This window comes from Acanthaster planci, linkage group LG07, assembly GCF_054643075.1.
Source record: "Acanthaster planci isolate LZ-2023a linkage group LG07, COTS_SCS, whole genome shotgun sequence".
NCBI classification, from domain to species: Eukaryota; Metazoa; Echinodermata; class Asteroidea; order Valvatida; family Acanthasteridae; genus Acanthaster; species Acanthaster planci.
Genome location: NC_141783.1, coordinates 5,734,115 through 5,756,990, shown reverse-complemented (window position 1 = coordinate 5,756,990; position 22,876 = coordinate 5,734,115). Strand labels below are relative to the sequence as shown.

The 22,876-nt window shown below is 42.2% G+C and overlaps 1 protein-coding gene across 2 annotated transcripts in view; it reads right to left on the bottom strand.

The window, feature by feature from the left end:
- The window catches only part of mfsd11 (major facilitator superfamily domain containing 11), a 45,312-nt gene extending 23,680 nt beyond the window's left edge, over nucleotides 1-21,632 (bottom strand). The window contains exon 1 of one of the 2 annotated variants that reach the window (XM_022233686.2): nucleotides 21,434-21,632. In XM_022233686.2, coding sequence (XP_022089378.1) covers nucleotides 21,434-21,523 — 90 coding nt within the window. In that variant the 5' untranslated portion in view covers nucleotides 21,524-21,632. Of the gene's footprint in view, nucleotides 1-559; nucleotides 1,243-21,433 lie in introns of those variants that run through there. The other variant, XM_022233687.2, reaches the window with a different exon arrangement.
- Nucleotides 21,633-22,876: the final 1,244 nt, after the last annotated feature.

Sequence of the window (22,876 nt, the reverse complement as noted above, 5' to 3'; positions counted from 1 at the left end):
CTGTAGCATGGAAAATCAATCAGAAATCAAGGCTTTTCTGCTTTTTAGTCATTCCTTATTCACTTCAGTAGGAAGAATAAACAATAACATGTAAATCAGAGACAGCAAAGCACAAGATACAGAAAATCTGAAATTTCCTTATAAAAGGACTAGAATATTGTTTAAAAGACTAGAATGAATCCCTGAGGGACTGTTAAAAATTGGAATTAATTACTGTCATTTAACTCTCCAAAAGCATGCAATCACACCCTACATGTACGTAGTGCAAAACTCAAGCAGTAAATCAATTTTTATACAAACTGTGGTCCAAGCAACCCACAAATTGCACTAACATGGGAGACATACAAGGAAACAAAAAACATCAACAGAACAAAAAAGCATCAGCTCAACAAACAAGCAAAAAAGACAGATCAACAGTCAACCAGCCAAACCAGAAAAACAGTACAAACACAACCAACAGTCATGAGAAAAACAAAAAGCTTTTTCAAATTCTTTAGTAAATCTACTAATCAACCTATCATCATAACATCATGTCAAATTGCATCTTTTACACATGTACCTGCAAGGTTGTCACCCAAACAGGCATGTAATTCAGGAGACAGTACTTTGAAGTCACATGACCTTTCACCTGATGTCATCATCACACCATGTCAAATGTCATTTCCTTTCTAGCTAGTGGTATTTGCAAAGTTTCAACCCAATCTGACATTTATTTCGGGAGATAAAGCACATGTACATGTGTATGTTGTTGTCTATCCTTTGATGTCAAAGATGACCTTGACTCCAACACAAATGGAACAAATGCAAGTGGATGTTGTAGCAGACGATGAGGTTGAGGTGTTTCTTGCCTTGCACACAGCATGCTTTCTCTGAGCCTCGACAAAACATCTTTTTTTCTGCCTGAACATATCCTTTAATGATTCTACTGATGATCCCACCATGTGGGATGGTCTTAAGTAAGCGACTCCAAGGTGGGGGGGAGTCGATGTTTGGGTCTTTGAGGGACACTTTAAGACTGCCCTTGCATCGTTCCTTCTGTTTTCCGATGGAGCGCTTGACCTGACACAGTTTTCCAAATATCAGTTGTTTCCGTAGTCGATCCATAGTCGACAGTTTGGAATTCTGATGACATGGCCTTCCCATTTGACTCAGGCTTTCTGTATGAGAACATAGACGCTGGAGATGCTGACTCATGTCGGGACTTCTGTGTCAGGTATTTTGCCTTGCCACCAGGCAGAGAGGAGTCTGCAGAGACGGTTAAGATGGAAATGAATGAGCTATATGGCATGTCTGCTGTAGACAGTCCAGGTCTCACTGGTACAAAGAATCATGGTACCACTACCTGGTAGATCTTCACCTTGACGGTAAGGCTGAGACCTTTTCATGGATTCTTCAAAAAGTTTAACTGGCCTGAGCAATCCTGTTGTTAACTTCAGCGTCTGGTGACCTCTTAAACTCCAGAGGAATGGCAGTGGGGTTGACCGGTGATGCATTTAATACGGTTTCGGGTTACGTCTGGGAGTTTGGAAACCAGGCTATCAAGTGTGTCCAGCCCGGGATATGGAACAAAGGGGTATTGGTGTAACCGTCAGGGGATTTGACAACTTGTCTCCATTGAGTAAATTATGTTGGGGAAAGTGAGGAACTGAACTAATAAGATTGCCATGATTGGAAAAGAGGGGAGAATTGGACAATATCTGGAGTAATGATAAAAACTAGTAAGTGGAAGAAAGGTTAAAATGGTTATTGTGGTCCATTATTTTGCATTTTGTGCTAAGATGGTGTTTTCAGGGCTGTGAAAACTGGGCTGGAGAGGGAATTAAATAACGTTAGAATTGGGAAAATTTGTCAGTCTGAGCCGAGCCACAGAGGAGTTCAAATCGGGTTGACTGCTACACATTTGCACAAGGATTTAGTTAATGTGTAGATGACTGTGACCGAACAATTAGCTTCAACTTCGATTGTGCATAAGGATTGGATACTGGCGGGACAAACTAATTCATCTGAGTACATGGACCAGTACTGTACCTTTATTTAAGTTTGTGACAGTATATCTCGGCAGGGCGAAGGGGTGCGATGGATCCTCATGCCCCCTCTTTGCCAATGGTAAATGTTATGCATTAGTGTTTGTTAGGGTACTTCAAGCATTGTGGAAAGTGAGTGGAGGCAATTAAACCAGCTAGAAGTAGGCAGAACCACAAATATCTTTGCCGGGCGTACCATTCCTTTCACCGTCCCTTGTTCTCGGTGTAAACGGTCAGTGTATTTTCACCCAAACGGATCCAGGCCCTAGCCAAATTATGCACGAGCGGTGCAGCGACCGAGCTGAGTGGCCCCGGTGAGTCAAGGGTTCACAGTCCACAGAGGAGGAACCACCGCAGTACTGTAATTTGATTTTGGGGATTAGTGCAATATTGTTTGTAGACCATGACAGAAACTGCTGATGAAGGTGAATCAAAGACGGTCTGATGAAGATTGTTCCATTAATACTTGTTTGGTTTTTAGTTTTGGATGTCAAGATCTAACTGGTATCTACATGTCCTATGATTATTTGATGGCTAATTTCGAATAAGATCTGGTGGGTATCACGTCTCAGCCATAGGATGTCCCAATTTAAAGTTGCCAGCATATTATGCACATGTCAATTGTAATCCCGGCCCAGGGGGACCCGGGACTAGCGGGGACTTAATGGGGAAGATAAAACAAGGCCAGCGTGATAGTCTTGGCCAGGTCCCCGTAATTTGCCCGGCCAGGGCGGGGCAACCTTTTTTATATTCCCCAGTTGATCCCAGGCCCCAGCATGCCGGGCTTCATTGTGGTAACCCCCTGTGCAATCCTGGGCATGGCGTGGCGGGCGTTGTGACCAATCCCCGCACCGTCCCTGCCCCAGCATGCGGGGTTGGCAAGCAACAACCATACAACCAAAAATAAATAACTAATAACTTTCATTAATTTCTAAAAGTCCGCTACTCTTCTGGGTCATTGCTAAGATGACGCCGAGTCGGTCCCTGTAAGTACAGGTAAAATACCACCGAAATAAAGCAAAGCAAGGGGCAGCTGTTATAATTATACCAAACTTTGGCAAAACATTCGTCCGCATATCTGAAAAACCGGAATCAGGGGGTCGACGACCCAAATCGCTGCATTCTTTCTTTGCGGACGTCTCGGAAATAATTATGGAAATTCATCCAATAGCAAAATTTGTTACACACTGTGTGGAGACCACTTGACCAATTGAAACGCTCGTTATGTACATGTGGCCATGGCCAGTGCCAGCCCAAGAGACAATTATCAATTATCACAACACTTCATTCGTTTATTGAAGATTATCTAGATAATCAATGATTTGAAATGTATCACCAAAAGACATGTGACCAGTGCTACTTGGTTGAAAGATTAAATTACCATGTTTTAAACATTTAGTAGTCCATAGAAAGTGGCGGCAATGTTTGTAAAAAAGAAAAGACTGTATATTGCACGCACTGATCCCAAAATAAGGTGTTATCTTTGTCAGGTTTTCATCTGTCAGGGTAGGGGAAACACTTTGTATTTCATATCGAAGCTCAGGGTTATAAAATTTTACCGATAGACGGTGTAACAAATTGTACAACCATGGCCAAGTCCCTGCTATCGTGCCAGGTCAGCGGGGCAGCCATTGTACAACCCTGGGCAGTCCCTGCTATCGTGCCAGGTCAGCGGGGCAGCCATTGTACAACCCTGGGCAAGTCCCTGCTATCGTGCCAGGTCAGCGGGGCAGCCATTGTACAACCCTGGGCAAGTCCCTGCTATCGTTCCGGCTGGCGGGGCACCTTTTTTGGACATCCCCTGGTACGTCCCCCCACATTTTCGAAAGTCCCAGGTCTCCTGGGGCCGGGATTACAATTGACAGCTGCATTAGTCAAACTTCTGTTTCTTGAGCAGTCTCCAGAAACAAATCTGGCAGCTCTTCTTCAATGAACCTTTTCAACAGATGATACTGTAGGCCTACATCATACATGTAGTAGGATGGGTTACTCTATTATCGCGGTTACCACATCTCCCAATAGAAATAAAGATTACTTGCTCACCTTCCTGAATTATCCTATCTTTGGTGTTTTTTAACTTTTACTTGATTGATTCATACATTTTGTTCGTGATTCAATATATTTTCCTCTACGATAGCTTAGAAAAATTATCTGTGTGCGCACCGTATGCAAGCAGAGGTGGAGTCTCTATTATCGCGGTATCAAGAAATGGTTTCTACGATGGACTTTCGGGTACTTTGTAAATTAAATAAGAATGATTTTTTTCAGAGAAAACAAAATAGCCTCATTTTGTGACAATGTTCTTTTTACCCGTAATTGACTCCATTTTTTCCAGTCTTCTCCTTATAGGTGCCATACGCCGAGAGAACGAGATGGGAAAAATTGCACTGCGTCACCTTACACTTATTAATCCGGCAAGGAATGACTTCATTTTTTCACCACAATTTGTTTACCCCAATCTTAACTGTAGCAACAACTTTACGTTAATCTTATTACTTAAAGTTAAATTGGTGTTTTGCCAAAAGAATAAGTATCGAAAATTTCTTTCTTTTTTGTGGACTCATTCTTTTATTGATGTTTGAAACAATTTTTTAAAATGTCTTCTTTCTGTGTTCTACATGTACCGGTATTTCTCCTAAAGTTTTGACCATCTCGTTAGACCTGAACTATTTTATTCAAAATTTGTTACAAATTCTACATATCAGGAGCAAATTCTTCAAAATGTATTAGAAAAGCAAAACACTGCGACAATAATTCCAAATCATTATGCGCTAATTGCCCCGGGCGCAAAGGGTAAAAGTATGACTGATACAAGTCTTTTGTAATGGGGTTTGGGGGCGCACTTTACGTACCCAAAATGTTTTTCAGCGCAGAAGCCCTTGATTTTGAATAAAAAAAAATGGGCATTTTCACAATTAAAATGTGCCTTTAGACACCTTTGGCCATTTCGAAATTGATATACATGTATGGGAACCCAGCAATGGATATCCAAGGGCAGAGTGGTACTAGAAATAACAGTTAAAGAGATAGTTGGTAGGTAATGACGGACACGGTCAAAGAGAAAAAATTACATCTTCTATTAAAAATTTCAAATTAAACTGAAACATGCAGAATTTTTTTTCTGTTTCAATGAAATTTATCCTCAGGCCATTAATTATTGATTACCTGGGCGAATAGTGCCGATTGAGAACTCACTGGCAATGCAAAATTCAGAATTTCCAACACTGCAATAATAGACGTGTAGCCCCGCGCAGGGCTATAGTGGCTCTCTTTTACAATCTGTCTCTTATCTGTCGCCACCACAGCCCTACTTCAAGGCATGTCTTAAATGCCTGAAATCCAAACTGCAGGATTGTCACAAACTTTGAATCCTAATATCTTCCGAAATGAGAATGACTCGACAATTTTACTTACACTGGTGTATTCCTCAGAGTTTGGACTTATATATGAGCACCCTAAAGCTTTCCAAAACCATACATTTTCCAATGCATAGCACCTTGAAAACCCAGCCTGTGATATTTACATGTTGACCATGGGTGGAGTAGTAGGAGAGGGACAGTTCTGGACCACACGCCCCCTTTTTACCCCATTTTTGCTCAAAACCCTTGGGTAGTACATCGACTCAAAAAATCGTGGGAATCTTTTTGGTGAGAAAAAATGGGAAAAAATATAAATTACGTGAACCCCCGGTTTTTGCCCACCAAAAACCCCTGGGTAGTACATCGACAAAAAAGGCCCGACTGTGAGGTGCCGGGTGAATATATACATTCTGAGCCAAAACCCCCTTTCACCCACCACACTCACCGGGGATTCCCACTTACCTTTTGACCCCGGCGCACTTTTCCTGTACACAACTCGTGACTAGCGCCGGGGATTTCCACTTCACTGACCTTGAACTTTTGACCCCGGCTGTAAACAACTCGTGACTGGCAATCACTCACAAACAAAAAGGGATTTCCCCTTGCTACAAGTCGAGACTTGCCCGTTATAAAAAAAGGAAAAAATAAATAAATAATAAAAATACATAAAAATAAATGGTAGATAAAACTACAAACGTGAATTGTTATTTTTGCAAAGACACGAGAAATTCGATCAACTTGATAGATTTGTACGATTGCTTTCATTGTTTAAATTCCAAAAGTTTACGCAAATGCACCGATTGTAAAGAATGCCACAATTGTCATGAATGCCAAGACTGCGTCAGATGTAAGGACTGCTCCACCAGCGACGATTGTGGTAGATGTATAAATTGCGTGGCTTGTTTTAATTCATACGACTGCAGAAATTCAAATGCCTTGGACAGTTAAGAGGACTGTTACGAGTGTGCCCATTGTATCGAGTGTTTTGGTTGTACCTATTGCACCTGCTGCGTAAATTGTGTCGAGTTGGAAGGAATGGATCACGTGGTGCTCGTAGACGGCAAGCATAAAAAGCTGAGGCACGCGCGAGAGAACGAGTCACTGCCCGATTCATCGTCTAAACTCGACGCGGACTTATACAAAATTGGATTAATTATTAAATACGACGCTGACGTCGAACATTTAATTAAAGTAGAAATCCCAGGTTAATTTTTTATCTTAAGTAAATAAACCCTTATATAAAAGATGACTGACGCGGAACTTTGTCACTTGCTGAATCTAAAGGAAGTACACATAGCGGGATCACAAAAACAAAGTCAACCGATGCCCGCTTGTGATCACCAAATAGTTGAAATAGATGAAAGGAAAGCTTGTAAACATTGCGGCCTAATTTTTGGGTTCGCTTCGCTCACTTCTTACACCCCAGCAGACATGGGAGATCGGTACTTTAATCATCACGTTTGGAAGAAACCGCCACCACCAAAATCGAGAAAAACGTTGCAGAAGTATAATCTGTCTTTTAAAAACGGCGAAGCGGGTGAAATAGAATACAAGTTAAACCAAGTTTTAAACGGTAAGATCTCTCGAGGTAAACCGTTGAAAGCTTTAATCGCGGTATGTTATCAAGACGTCACTGGGGAAACCGAATCTCAAGTGAAAGATCTATTTGAAGTTTTGGATAAGCACTGGAAAAACGCCCTCGATAAATTTAACCTCGCCAAACAAGACGTACAGATTGACCAAACAAGAAACGTATATAATAAAATGGAGACTCACACGTTTTACTTGACCGAGAGTGAGCAGACGTTTAGATTGAAAAACGAGATCAACAACACCAACGGCGACAAGGTCATCCGAGTAAAGAATATTCAGTTTGAAGCTGGATATTTTAACGTAACAAACGCCACTGAAATTGTGTGGGATACAAACTTGGACGGTAGGCCCGCAGGAGTACTTGGCAAACGACCGCCCGGTATACCCTCAGTGGAAAGAACAGACGCATCTCCCAATCCAGAATGAGTACAAACAGCTAAAAATAGATTGATCCAAGCAAATAAAAGAGACAATTTTGCGGAAGAAATCAGAATCATCGCTGATGAAATTGAGCAGCTAAACCAAGAAATCGCAACTTTAGAAGATCAGTTAAACCAAAGACAACCATTTGAAACGCGAGCTCATTTAACTTTTGATATCGACGATAAAAAAATCAAATCAGCTTCACTGCTTGAGGGGCAAAGACAAGCTTTAGATGAAATCTACGAAGGGAATCCCCCAACTCGACCTACCACCACCACCAACTCCCCCGTAACACCCAGGAGACCCAGAAGAGAATTAACTAAAAGACTGTTTTTGAAGGGGCTAACTGGACCTATATACGACAGACTTCATTCGCGAAGCTCATCCGAACCATTACCCGAGGGTCAAAGAGGAAGCATCGTGGTATCCCCCGGTTATTACGGCATAGACTGGTTTCACTTTTTGTTAAACTCGATACTGGGCATTTCTTTTAAGGTTCACTCGGAATCTAAAAGGGTGACTTTGGCCATTACGGACCCCGATCTCAAGTTGCGACTAAACAAAGAAGTGTCCAAGCTATTAAACTTACCCAAAATAAAACTTTTACCCAACGTCATTTACGAAGGCAAGTACGATTTGAACCCATTGAAACTCGCGTTTATTCATTGCAAACAATTAAATACATTTTACAATTTTTATAACGGGCAATCTTTAGACGTGCTCTACGTGAGAGCTACGGAGCCTCGCACCTGTAATCACTGTGAAACGCCTAAAAAGTTAATCGACAGGAACATCAGTGAATTGACTTTTTCTGTTAAAAACGATAAAGGCGAGCTCTTGAATAACATCTGCAAAATTTTAATCGAGTTAGACATTTTTTTAAACGCGTAATTATAAAAGTAATAAGATGCCGACTAACATATATCCGGATCTAAGTAAACACTCGGATTTGACTTTAAACTCGGCTGAACAAGCAGAAACCAAAATTTACAGACTCAGAAAGATCAAAGAAATTAAATCCCAAATCCAAAGAGAACACGACGCGAGGGAAAATAGTTACAAAAAGATCAAACGACTTTTAACCGCGCTCGGATACGTGGAGTACGGCGTGGAAGCCCTGGGCGCGTCTTCGGCAGCCGTAGGCATTCCCGCTATTTTGGGTGTCGTTACCGGTCCCGTCGGACTTGTGATGGAAGGCATCGCTATCGGTGCGTTTGGCGCTTACGTGATATTGAAATACACCTCCTGTAGACTCACCCACAAAACTAAAAAACACGACCAAATTCGAATGTTGGCAGACGCTAAATTAAACACCATCGAGGAATACGTATCTCACGCGATTGAAGACGGTGACATATCCCAGGAAGAATTTGTCCTTATTTTATCCGAGCTGAAAAAGTTTAACGAGATGAAAGAAAAGATCAGATTGCGTACATCTACAAAATTGGAAGAAACTGAAGAAATGTCTGAAGAAGAATTTGAACGTCAAGTCAACGAAAGAGCAGAAGTGCTAGCCAACGAACGGGCGGCGGTTTTAAAAAAAGATCTTATGAAAAAACTTGGCGAATAAGTTTTACAAAGTCGGTTAAATATCAGGAATCTCCACCTGCTTATCAAAACTTGGTCTGTCCAACGGCACCTCCTTTAAAATTCTTTTAAAATAAATGGGAGGCAATTTTAGTAGTCTAAATATTTTAGTCAACGAAGACAATTCCTTTACAGCCAAGTTTCCAAATTTAACGCATGCGTATAAATTACCGAAAGTAACCACGGACGAAGCGGTAAATAGGTGGTCTACCGAGGCGATATCGTTTTACCAAAATCAATTTAATTTCGCGGTCTATTGCGCGACGACAGCCTGTGGTGTGGGTTTTGATCTGCTGTCTGACCGTAATCCGTACGTCTCGGCTTTATTTAGCTTTCACGTGTATTATACCGTACGAAAAATATTTTACGACTGCGTGATGCCCATTCCGAGCGACGACGTATTTGATGCGTTACACAATAATTACGACCATCGGAAGTTTACCGACACGTGTCTTTTATACGGAGTAAACCCGAATAAATCGTACAAACAAACAAGAGACACTTTGTCGAACGGATTAGGCACCGCTTATTATTACAACAATGGATATATACCTGTTCCGGGTAAAAACTACGACGCGCACGACTTACACGTGACCAACGGTAAATACGCGGGATCTACTTACATGGGATTTGGATGGGCTAAACCGCCTAAAGGCTCTGGTCACGCGAGTACCTACATGGTCACCTGGATTTCACAGTCGGACGCGGTTACTTTGGCCTGGTGGGATTTCATTCCTAAAAAGTCTCGGTTGACGGACGTGGGAATCACCAAGGTAAACGAATCAATTCGAGCTTACGTCTACGCATTACTCGGGGCACAGGCGCAGACCAAGACCAGCGTTTTAGCCACCGGCACCGGATTAGACGCGCGACGGCAATTTATTACGATCGTGGAGTCTTTAATTAATTCGGACCCCGATCTCGAACAGTCGATCGACCAATTTCAAGATTCGTTACAATACGCAAAAATGCCTTTAAACTTCGTAGTTGCTCCGGGTTTGTACCTGGTGCCCTCGGACATGGACTTACGCATCGGTACGTTTGAGGGATATAACAATAATTTACAAGTCGTGACCAAGGATATGAAGACTGGATACGTACCCAGTTTAAATAGCGAAGCGAGCGGAGCAACGAGCGGAGCGAGTTTAAAAGTTGATTTTAATGAAGAGGAATTACCGAGGTCAACTGTAAAGCCAATTATAAAGCCAGTTTTTAGTAAGCCTTTAGACGCTCATTAACCATCGGAGCCGTTGCCGTTGGTGTCATCGGTTTTACGTTATATAAGGTTTTCACATAAACGGTTTGAATTAGGGCAAAAAAAAATTCACCTCAAATTTGGGGTGAATTTTTATCTTATTTTAAAATCTCTTTTTACCCATTCTTTTGCACGTACGTCAAAAGCAAAACACCCAAGCCTATGAACAAGGTCCACACGTGCTCTGCCACCCATCGGACAGCTTTACTCGCCACGTTAAAAATCCAACTCAAAATGCTACTGATGATTCCGGGCAAAGCGCCTAAAGCTTTCAACCCGAGTTTCTTCAACACGTTTGCCAGGTTCCACAGTTGACGTTTGATCCAATCGGTAATTCCACCTTTGGAAGGAGGAGCCGGCGTTGGTGTCGGTTCAGGCGTTACACTAGGAGTCCCAACAGCTCTGACGCTAGCCACGATACTACTAATGATGGTACTTACCGCTTAAACTAAAAGCCATTAAAATGCTTACGATCGTGACGCCTTGCTCTCTAAATATCATTCGAATCTTATCACCCAGGGTGTCATCCGAATGTAAAGCGTAATTAATTAAATCTTTAACTCGCGATATTTGGCTTTTGAGTTGACCGTTTAATATGTCTCTTTGAGCTTGAAGTCCTTCGAGTTGACCATTTAATTCACGTAAATGATCCAAATCTTCAGAAGTCTTGAGACTACTTATTTCTTCCTGAATTTCTGTAATTTTAGCTTCGTTTAATCGTATTTGTCCTCTAATCATTCGCAATTGTTTGTCTAATCCTAAGAGCTCTCTATAGTTTAATCCTTCTGTTTGAACGTTTGTATCTTGGGTGAGCTCTTCTACGATGTCACTGACTTGATCTGATATTTGGGGTAGCTCTTCCATTTGAATGCTCTCGGGTTGAATGGATTTTAACTTTGATTCAGCTTTTTGCACCGATCTTCCATAATTTTTAAATCCTAATTTGAATCTAATAAAATCTTGCGCTGACATGGTGTCTTCATCCCTTCCGGTGTATCCAGCAGCTTTGGCGTTTTTGATGATTGTGTTAAGACCGACAACTACATCTGGGTTTCTTTTGTCAGTTAATAGCACATCACCGTATTGCCCTTCACGTTTTTAAAATAAACCTTTGCCTTTGCGGTAATCAAACCTTTCATAGTGAAGTACTGATGGTACATCTTTTCTTCCGGCGAGTTTAAAATATCGGTAAAAGTCTTCTACAATTGGATTAGTTATTAATGCCGCTCTCCCTTGTTCTGAGGGTAATTTTATGTGCGTTGGCGTCAATTTTGGACCGATCACCATCTTACCCACTTTTGTTTCGGTTACTGAAGTGTTGGTATCGTCCCATATAGGTTTATTTAGTTTAATCGGTTCTTTTCCTACTTTTAGTTCATGTAATGAAGTGTTGGTATCGTCCCATCCAGGTTCATTTGCACCTCCTATAAAGGACGTTTCTTGTCGATCATTCTCAACAAAATCTTGGTCGCGCTCGCTTTGCTCGCTTTCTTGATTTTCTAACAGAGGATATTCCTCCAGATCGAATCCTCCTTCTCCCATTTAAAATAAGAAAACTTAACTGCTACTCATAGGAAAACTCGCGGGCAGAATACCCTGCGCCACCAACCAACCCTGGGTAGCCAATGCACCGCTAGACAGCGCGGTCAATTTCAACGCGTCTTCGGCGGATAATTTATTTAGATCTGGCGGTTTGATTTTAAAAAGCCTACTCGACAGCATAGCATATCCAATAGAAATTCCCAAAACGACGGCACCGTGGTAAACCGTATTGGCGATTCCGTTTAAGTCGATTGATTTAGCGTTACTCATATTTAATATAAGGAATCTTAAATTCATTCCATATCCAAAATTGGTTCTTGGTTAGGAATTATCTCTCACTCCGCTTCTCGTTTTGGTTGAATAACTTGTTGAGAAGTAGAACACTTATTTTTCCAAATTAAATAGAGAAGAACCCCAGTGATACCCAATCCACAAAATATCAAGTTTCTGTTTTCAAAGGCTGTTTGGGTAAAGCTAGATTTTTTTTCCACGGTGTTTTCTTTACCCGCTAATTTCATCTTGGCGAGCTGTTGCTTCATCTTCCTGTTATGCTCGGCCAATTTTTTACCTTGTTCTACACGTTTTGGATTTTTGGCTTTAGTTACCGTCTGAATTTGGTTGTTGTTCGATTGATTTGTTTGGTTCGATTCGTTTGTTTGGTTCACTTCGTTCGTTGACATCCTCTTTTATAATAAGAGAACTTTTGTTGAATTCTAGATGTTTTGTTGTAATCAACGCTGCTGTAAGTGGCGACAAGTAAACCCCATACTTGTAACAGATCTCTGTGAGTAGGTGTCCCATCGTTTGACTTATAATCGGGTCGTCGTTTAAGTCTTTAGTCAGCGCTTCTTCGGACGTTAGGTTGACGTTAAAGCCTAAAAATTCAACCGGGGTAGCTACACCGAGCAAGCGAGAGTAGAGGCTCAAATAGCGTTACCTAGAGTTTTAACGATCTCTTTGCCAAACTTAACTTCGTAGAGGTTAAAAAGCTTTTCTTGATCTTTGGATGACATGGTTTCAATTTCTTTGATCGAGTATTCTTTGCCGAGATATTTTTTACTCTCACCTGACACGGCTATCGCGCAAAGTCTATCTTTTACGTTTGAGGTTGATTCTGTTTTTGAATCGGTGAGAATGCTTTTGATGTCGTCCATTTAAATATATACGTTTTAAATTTGTTGACCGTTTGTTTAAAGCACAGGTACTCGATCGTATAGTAAGTCAAGTTGGCTGCGATAACTAACTGGGCAACTAGCAGAACGTATTCTAGCAGGACTATCATTTAATTATAACTAAAAATAAAATTAGTTATAACCAGGCTGAGTTAGCCCAGTTATAACAAAGTGTAAGTAATTTTCAACTCGATTGTAACAAAGTGGAAGTAATTGGAGCAAATTAACAATTAACTTCCCAAGAAATAAGCAAATCGGCAATTAACTTTTCAGCAAATAAGCAAATTAACTTTCCAACAAAGAGGTTTTAACTTTCTTAGCTCTTTTAAGCGTTTCCCACTCAATGTGCTCTTCTACATTTTTACACAGCAAACAACAACACGCGACATTTTCCTTGACGTACCCCTTGCGTAAGTCCAATCGGCGCAAAACACAAAACCCGTCGCTATCTTTGTTCAAAAATTGGAGCTTGCTATCGCAGTAAGGGCACTTTTTGTTTTCCCGAATCAAGCTGCGGCAAAAGTCTTGATCGATAAATCGTTTTTTGTCAAAGCTGCCAAAAATTATATCTTCCGCCAAACAACTCATTCTAGTGTAGTTTGACCATTTTTTAGCCCAGCCAAACGACTTGTTACAAAATACGCAAAAGCAATTCCCCTTTTCCTTTTTACAATCTCGCGACGCCAAAATCATCAAATCGAAGAGCTCATTCTGGCACAATTGGCACTTTGCTCTTCTTTCCCCGTGTTTGCACTATTCACTTTCTTGCCGATTTCTCACCTTTGTAATACATTCGTCGCAAGTCGAGTTTATTTTACCCGTTTTTTTAGTTCTAAAATGTTCCGAGTCAAAAAGATGTCTGCACTTGGCGCAACGTTTCTGATTATTTTCAATCATATTTAGCTTATTAACGGTGTTCATATTTTTTCTCATTTTTTCTTAATGGTGTTCATATTCAATAGAAGAGATAAACATAATCACCGCGGTGGATGACAAATACAATAAAAAGATAATCGATGACTCGCAGTGTCGTGTTGCTGGTAGCGACGTTTCGGCTGCTAGTGCTGCTAGCCTTCATCAGGCAACTGAAGTCTGGATGCTGCAGGGTCTGCTATATACCGCCGGACCGCGTCCTCCGCGTGTCCCCCGCCGTGTATTGCGGACGCAGTACAGGTGACCTCAGCGGGCCTCGCCCGCTCCACTTCATGGGCGTGAAGGGGCGTGTCCTCGGTATGGCTCCGTTGCGCTCCGGTGGTTGTGTTGGCGGATGGTGGGGAGCCAGAAACCGGGGATGTCGATGCCGCTGTCTCTGTTGATGTTGTGTCTATTCAGGCGGATGTGGATGGCCTCCTTGACGCGTCTTATGTACCAATGCTGGTCTTGGTCCACGTACTGCACGCTGTCCCAATCGGGGTGGTGACCAGCTCCCCAGGTGTACAGTGCAATACACTGTATTTGGTGTTCATATTTTTTCTCATTTTTTCTTAATATAAAGCAAGATAATATTTTTTTCTTTTTTTACCCCACAAGGTAATTTGCAGGTGGTTCGGTATTTAAAACGAGTTTACTAAATTTCACGTCGCGTAAATACCTTTTGATCTCTTCTCGTTTTTCGTCCGGTACTACATCGTTTTCGTCGAGACATTGATCAAAGGACGATCGATCTTTACAGTAGAATATCGCAGTCCAAGCGGTGTTCTCGCGGAAATCTTTTAAAACCGAGTTGTACTTTTGGGTAAGTAGCCAACAGCTGTGGAGGTAATGTCGACCGCTAAAAGCCATTTTACTAAGGGTGCAAACAGAACCACTTTTAGACTTCTCTCGATATTTAATAAACTGATCGGCAGCACAATCGTCGATGATAACCAAAGTGTAAACCCCGTCAAAAATTTTTTGATAAAGTTCAATCGCCTCATTTAACTCCAACCTTTCCCGATCCAGGTCACAAAGATAAACGTTCTCGTCGGTGTATATCCACAGTCGGTCCAAGTACGTTTTGTTTTTAAAAAGCGTCGGGCAGATGATGACGATGGCTTCAAACGCGAATTTATATTCATTTTCTAAAAGATTTAAAATCCACTGAGTTTTACCGACCCAGTTTTGCCCACGATCAAAGCGCGATGCGGATTCTTGTTCATCTGACTCATTTTAATAAACTAAAGTCTTAAAATTCCCATCTTTCACTGTCAGTTGCGCGTCCATCACCAGGAACACGTACATCGTCAGCGGCCTTGCGGTTTCGGCTTGACGTTCCATTTGAATTGCGATATCTCCGCCGCCGCCTAGGGGTCTACCCGATCCGTGGGCCGAATTGTCGTCGGAACTTCTAAAATCGAGCCAGAGACCGTATTTGTCTTTTAGATAGCCGGCTAGGTCTACTCCTGTTAAGTTTAAATCTTTGACGGTCCCTCTAGCCAATTCTTTATCCGAGTCTCCGAAATACTTAGTGATTTCGTTCCAATGTTGATATTCAAACAGGCCCTGCGAGTACAGTTGATTTGGTTTCCCTTCGACCGTCACGACCGTCTTTGTGATGTGTGGATTGTAAAATTTTTGCGGGTTCTTGATCGTCGGGTCTCTAAACAAAATCAACACCCCTTTTAGACTTTTAATACTCTGGTCGATGCTAATGTTCCATAGCGTGTCACTCTTGTTTACGGCCTGTTTTTTCCACGAGTGAATCCGGTCAAATAGGTAATGTGGGGAGTTGCCCGTATATTTATCATGTATAATCTACATACACATGGTATACGCCTTTAAGATCCTTTCAATGTTTACGTTGTTGCATAGCAACTGAGAGGGTCCCCTCACCCTTCACGTTGACGTGGCCTTGCGCCTCTATTGGAATTAGCTCCATTTAATTTTTATCATGATAACATAAGATTTAGCCGGAATACCTTCCGCCGACTTCATTATCTGTTTTAAAACGCTTGGATTCATTTTATTGTAATTACGGGCATTGTCAACATTTTTACTATTTATACCGCGCTTGGATATGCCGGTCTGCCCAGTGTGCGTTACCGACCCTTCGACCACGTCTAGTCCTTTTTCTTTCCGTGGCCATCTCGGTGGAGACAGTGCAACATTTCGGGACCATTTCGGACAGTTTTCAGCCTGTTCCCTTGGAGTTGCTGGGCCCTGCATATCGCTGTAGGTCTCGCAACCCGTGGTGTCTGGGTGAGTCGGGGTTTGGGGGTATTTGGCATATCCTAGCGCCGGTATTTTGTAATTTCATCCATTACACATTGCCATTTATGGTCACTTATAAACGTTTGACATGTACATCGTCTTCGCGCTGTACCGTCACGTGGTCAGTGCATTTGCATAAAGCCCCAAAGCCACCGTGAATAGAAATTTGGGTTGTGCTGTTAGCTTAAATAGCATATTCGCTTCCCAATATTATGTGTGCTATGTATAAGCAGTACGCACTCATGCCATTGCAGAACGTCTATTTCGTGTACACCATTGCATTTGATGTCATTGTTGTTTAATTATTGTCCATGAATCAACTAAAGCACTTATGTACTTAATTAGGGTTCATGCCTTTTGTATTAATTTATAGGGTTTTCTTTCCATTGACGAATAAATTGGAGGTGATTATTTGATGACCTGTGTTACAAGCTGATCCAATCCATCCCTTACCGGGAGACCAGTCTGACCCCTCCGGATCGTCAGGGTCCGCCCCCAGCGGGCGCGCAAGCGCTGCCGCTGCAGTAATACATCGTTTTTTTATTTTTTAGTGTTTGCGCCAGATCTCGATTGGTAACTACCTCGTATTCCAAGGTCAGGTCTGAATTTTGATATTCTGCGGCGGTATCTGACGAGTTGACCACTTTGTCGTGTCCGTTAAAAGTCAGTTGATACGTCAGAGGCTCTTTAAACCACGAAGGATAAATCGGAGCGTGATCCGTCAACATAGGCGTGTCCAGTGGAACCACGTATCTGTTTTTAAAAGCGTCGGCAATCGCTTTGTCTTTACCGTCGTTCGCAGCGGCATTAGCATCGCCAGCCCCTAGACGTATCTTGGCGACGTTTTCCCTTTCCAAACCATAATACGCCATGTTTTTAGTCTGCGACAGGGGTAGCCAGTTGTCCTTAAAATTGTGAAATACGTCCGCATCCCGGTAACTTACGATGTCCGTGCCTTGAAGACGCACTTCAATTTCTGAAATCAAGTTTCGAGCCACGTTGTTATACACGGTCCGGTTATCGTCCGATGCTCCGTCTAGATCGAGTTTAAAAGCGAGTTTGGCGGTGCCGGGTACCATGACTTCGTCTATGCCTAGAGCTGGAAGTTTTACGTTTAACGTGTGACCCGCGGCTATGGTGCTCGGGTTGTGCGTAATGGTTACCTCCCTCCTTTCGCCTTTGATCGCGCGAGGAACTTTAAGCCTGCGACTCGGGTTTAGCTTTTTGGTGTACATTACTTTTATATAATACTATTCTTATTTACGGTTCTTATTTTATTTTATTTTAAAAATTAAATAAAACGGTTTAGCTTTTTATTTTATTTTAAAAATTAAATAAAACGCAACAAACGTAAAACCCGCTACAAAAAACAGGTTTTCGTATTTTTCACTTTGGGTCTCTGAAACCATATCACCGATGTGATCTATATCGGCGCGAATATCACCCAGCATCTGCTGAATCTCCGTTTGATCGGTTTGAATCTCGATTAATTTATCTTTAATTTCGGTATCCATATTTAATTTAACCTTATTTTAAAAATGGCTAGTGCTTTAATGATGGTTGGAGGGGCGATAGTAAACGCCTTGGCATTCACAGGCTCAAATTTTTTATTCAGCAGTTTATCAAAAAATAATGTTGATGAAGAACGAAAGCGACACGACCTCGCATTGGAGCAATTGGCGCAAGCGAAAGAAGAATGGGAACAAAACCGCGTACACATGCTAGATTTTTAAACGAACGAATGCGACAAGAACGCGCGAGTCGGCAAACATTTGTAAACGTGGACGAAGTCCTGCGGGCGTATTCGAGAGTAACTGGTAAAAACATTACCCCATTACCGCCAGAGCCTAAGTTGTCCGATTTTTACGAGCCTTCCGAAGACCAAAAGATTCGCGAATTTGTTTGGATTATATCCGGGACGGCCTTGGTAAGGTTGTTAGCTTATCGATTTGCGTAACTTATTTTAAAATGGAGAGAGAATTTTCAAAGTTGTTTTACAGCCCGCAGGGTTACTGGCGAGGAGAAAGCGCGGTCGATCATCTACACGAAAAGACCGGTGCGGACAAATCAGTTATCAGAAACTGGCTAAAAAAGCAGGCCATTTGGCAAATATACTTAACAAAACCAAATTACGTACCCAGACCTACAATGTTGCAATCAGAATCGGTCGAACCTAATTACGCGCATCAAATGGACGTACTTTATTTACCCTCGGACCGCGTTAAAAGAAAAACGTTTAAGTACGCTTTGACCGAAGTAGACGTGGGTTCGCGGTATAAAGAGGCAGAACCGTTGACCAGTAAAACCGCCGAGCAAGTGAGCGAAGCGACCAAGAAAATTTTCAAGCGATCACCTCTAACCTGGCCCAAATTCGTAATGGTAGACTCGGGGTCTGAATTCAAACGCGAGTTTAAAAAGTTAATGGTTAAACACGGGGTACAAATTCAAGTGGGTGAACCTGGGGTACACAGATCTCAAGGAATCGTGGAAAGGTTTAACCGCACTTTAGCCGAGCATTTATTTGGCCACCAATACGCTCAAGAAATGTTAAACGTGGGTGTGCGTAACGTGGAATGGGTAGAACGTTTGCCCCAGGTAAAAGTAAATTTATAGGTTCGTCTGGGGAATGGAGATTATCTACAAGCTTGCTCGTTCTTGTCGCATTCGTTTGTTTCTTGCTTTTGTGAAGAATGTAAAGACCGTCTTTTTTGGTATAACCAAATACGTTAATTGCCAAATTATTTTGCGATTCGATTCGTGGGATTTGTGAAATTGGTGTTGGAAAGCTTACGTTTGTAAAATTTAAAGCAGTCGGCATGTAAGTCGAAGGTCGCTTGTCATGTATTTTATATTTTGGATTTGTTTCCAGCTGACTTTTGACGTCGTCTGAATATAACTTTAAAGCTGCCCGCAACGCCCATCGGATACAGTCTTGATCTTTATTTTGGACGTTTATGATTGCTTTTTTGTCTAACAGATCCTTAGGCAACGGAATGTAAGAAGAACCAACTGGATTATATTTAACCACGTTGATGTAAAAAGCGACAACTTTGTCGAAGATCCAGCCCGAGCCTTTTTGTGTATGAGCCTCCACCTCTTTTATTTGCGCTTCGCGTTGTTCAGTGAGTGCGTTTTTAACGTCGGCTTTATTTGCGACGGCATCGTTGTTGCTCGGAAAGGGGAATATGCCAAATTCAGTTTTTTCAGGTTTTTCCAATCTAAACTGAACTTTTAGAGCCGTTTGCAATTTGTACGAACCAATTTCTTTCAGTTCTTCCAAAGCTTTTTTCTCGATGACAGTTTTGTAAAAATCAAAAAAGTGTATCAAATCGTACTCAAAGAAATGGGGTATCAATTCCCAATTGCGAAAATTACCCTGAAAGCACCTGACGTTTCTAATGTCGACTTCCGCAATTTCCTCGGGCTGAGTGTAAGCTTTAATCGCTTCATTAAAGTCCTGTTTGACGTATCTGTCTTTGTTTGCAAAAGGAATATTATATTTTTGTACCGTTTTCAACAGCTGCCGATATGACTGACGCGGGAGATATCTAAATTGTTTTTGATCCTCTTTGATAGCGTTTATTAGTTCAAATCGTGTATGATGTTTATTTTTAGGTGTCGGTAGCAGAATGTTATACCGCTTGACAAAATCTTCTAAAAACGCCTTCTTAAATCGAGTAAAATATTTTAGTATTGGTCTGTGTAGAAGGTTGCTCATGTCTCTATTTATATATAGGTTTCCGAAATTTTTCTCGTTTTTTCTATCGACTTGACTTGACATGTTTTTTATATATAGTCCATTTATTTAAGGTGGTTGAAAATATAGCATGTTTTGCTTTGAACAGAGCTACGCTTTAAGTAGAGGTCACGAGTTCAGACTGGAAAAGCAAGGGGAAATCCCTTTTGCTTTGTGAGTGATTGCTGGTGCAGGTCGGTGCCAGTCACGAGTTCAGGTCGGGCAAGTCGAGACTTGTTTGTGAGTGATTGCCAGTCACAAGTTGTTTACAGCCGGGGTCAAAAGTTCAAGGTCAGTGAAGCGAGCGAAGCGAGCGGCGCTTGTCACGAGTTGTTTACAGCGAGCGAAGCGAAGCGACCAGAGGGAGCAGGCTCAAAAGGTGAGCGAGCAAAGCGAGTATTACCAAAGCGAGCGGTGAGTGTGGTGGGTGAAAGGGGGTTTTGGCTCAGAATGTATATATTCACCCGGCACCTCACAGTCGGGCCTTTTTTGTCGATGTACTACCCAGGGGTTTTTGGTGGGCAAAAACCGGGGGTTCACGTAATTTATATTTTTTCCCATTTTTTCTCACCAAAAAGATTCCCACGATTTTTTGAGTCGATGTACTACCCAAGGGTTTTGAGCAAAAATGGGGTAAAAAGGGGGCGTGTGGTCCAGAACTGTCCCTCTCCTACTACTGGTGGTGCCATTTTCAAAAACAAAAGCAGCACTTCTTGTGTTGGATTTCAAGGCACCCGACAGGCGCCCTGGTATAGGTTGTACCATACAAAACTGGTTCCCCGTTACACCTTAGGTGACAGACAAACAAGGAACTGGTGAAATTAAATTTGAATAACATTAAAATGCATGTCACTGTATCATGCTCCACGTAAGCGCTGGGGCGTACTGTATACTAGCAAAGAGCGCGCAAAACTTATTACTAAGCAATACTGTGACGACATGAATTACGCACCTACGGCACCTATCGGGTGCTTTGACTTCCAGCGTAAGAAGCGCTGCTTTCATTTTTCAAAATGGCACCGCCCACGGTCAGCATATAAATATCACAGGCCCAGTTTCAAGGTGTCATTCATCAGAAAATGAACGGTTTTGGAAAGCTTTAGGGTGCTCATTATAAAAGGCCAAACTCTGTAAGTAAAATTGTCAGTCTCATTTCGAAAGATATTAGGATTCAAAGTTTGTGACAATCCTGCAGTTTGGATTTCAGGCATTAAAGACATGCCTAGAAGCTGAAGTGGGGCTGTGGTGGCAACAGATAAGCGACAGATTGTAAAAGAGGGGCTAATAGTAATAGTATTTAATACTGTGATCAGGGATAGGCCTACATGTAGTTACTGACAGTGATAGAGTTACCGCAATAATATGCTGATATCAGCCTATAACTTATTGGAACCGAGTAAAACTAGGCCTAGATCTACATGTAGTTCTGCAACTACCAGAGTAGGCATAGGCCTACATCATGTGTGTAGTACATGATGTACGTCATAAAAATGTAACGCCGTCCACATGGCCCACGGCCCTGACGGCCTTCTTAACTAATCATCTGATCCTACCTCAATTCCAGAGGTCGTCTGAAAAGCTGTGAAGACAAACATAAACGCAAATCCCAAAATGATCACATTATACATCATGATGTCAGCCATTTTGCCTCAATTTTGGCCAAATTGAGGCAATTTGCGGAAACCAACACGTAGCTAGGCCTACGTACAGTACTACACTAGGCCGTCTTTGTTATGCCCCAACTATAGCATCAGTCCCAACTATAGTTGGGCCCGTCCCAACTGGAGCGCTACAGTTGGGCCGGCCAAACTGCAACAGAGAGGTCCTGTATGCATGACGTGCCCAGCATGTGCCAAAGTCATATTGTTCACAAATGTCATGTCATAGGTTAGATGAACAGATGAAGTGCCACATTGTAGATGGTTTGTGTCAAGTGTGAGACACATTGATTTGGATGATGTTGAGACATTTCCCACAGACATCGGTCAACAATAGTTGGGCCAGCCCAACTGCTGCACTACAGTTGGTTGGGACTGTCCCAACTGTAGTTGGGACTTATGCTACAAGTTATCTTCACTCTCTAGAAATTACGCCCACAACTAGCTACACAAAGACCGCCAGGTCCTATTCAAAACTTAACTACAGGGGTTTTCGTGATCTGCGCATGCGCCCGACTAAAATCCAAACTATAGTATAGGGAATTTACGCACAGTTGAAGAATTCCAGCCTAAAATTCAATGAAGCCATTTTTGATTGTAAAAAAAATCTATTTACTTAATTTGGCCCATAGGGATTTAAAACAATGCAGTTGCAACAGTTGAAAAGAACAGATAGCAGTACCGTATGGTGTACTATTTACGACAAACATTTCTCTCTCTCTCTTGCCTCCCTCCAGGCGACGCAGCCAGACGACGCGACCGCACGACGGCCTCTTTGCGTCGTGCCGTCGGGTCGCACTGTCGCCTTCTTGCCACTACTTTTGTACACACACGACGCGTCGCGCGTCGCGTCGTGCCGTCGCATCGTGCTGCCTTAGGTCCTTTCCATGTTGCATTTACTGCCGCCTAAACGTCGCCCCTTCCGTCGCCCGTCGCGTCGTACCGTCGCCCGTCGCGTCGTACCGTCGTGCGTCGCGTCGTATCGTTTATCGCGTCGCCTATTACGTTGACTGAAGCACGACACGACGCCCTTTGCTTCTTGGTGTTTATAGAGGGCGCCTTTACAGTTTTCTTTTATTTACGCCCCCGCACTGGCATAGTACAGTACAGTCCACTAATTAAAGCTCCATTGAAAAAAGTGTAGAATCGGCACTGTTCAGGGCCCAATAACATGGATACCAACTTTCTTGAGATTGCTGAAACACAAATGAAATTATTGTCTGGTACCTAATCTTTCGATTTTTTGTGGATTAACCAATTACATTTTTACTTATTCTCACTAAACAAAATCAGCCCCCGAAAAGTGATTTTTCCGAAGTCTGATTGCAGCCATTTTTC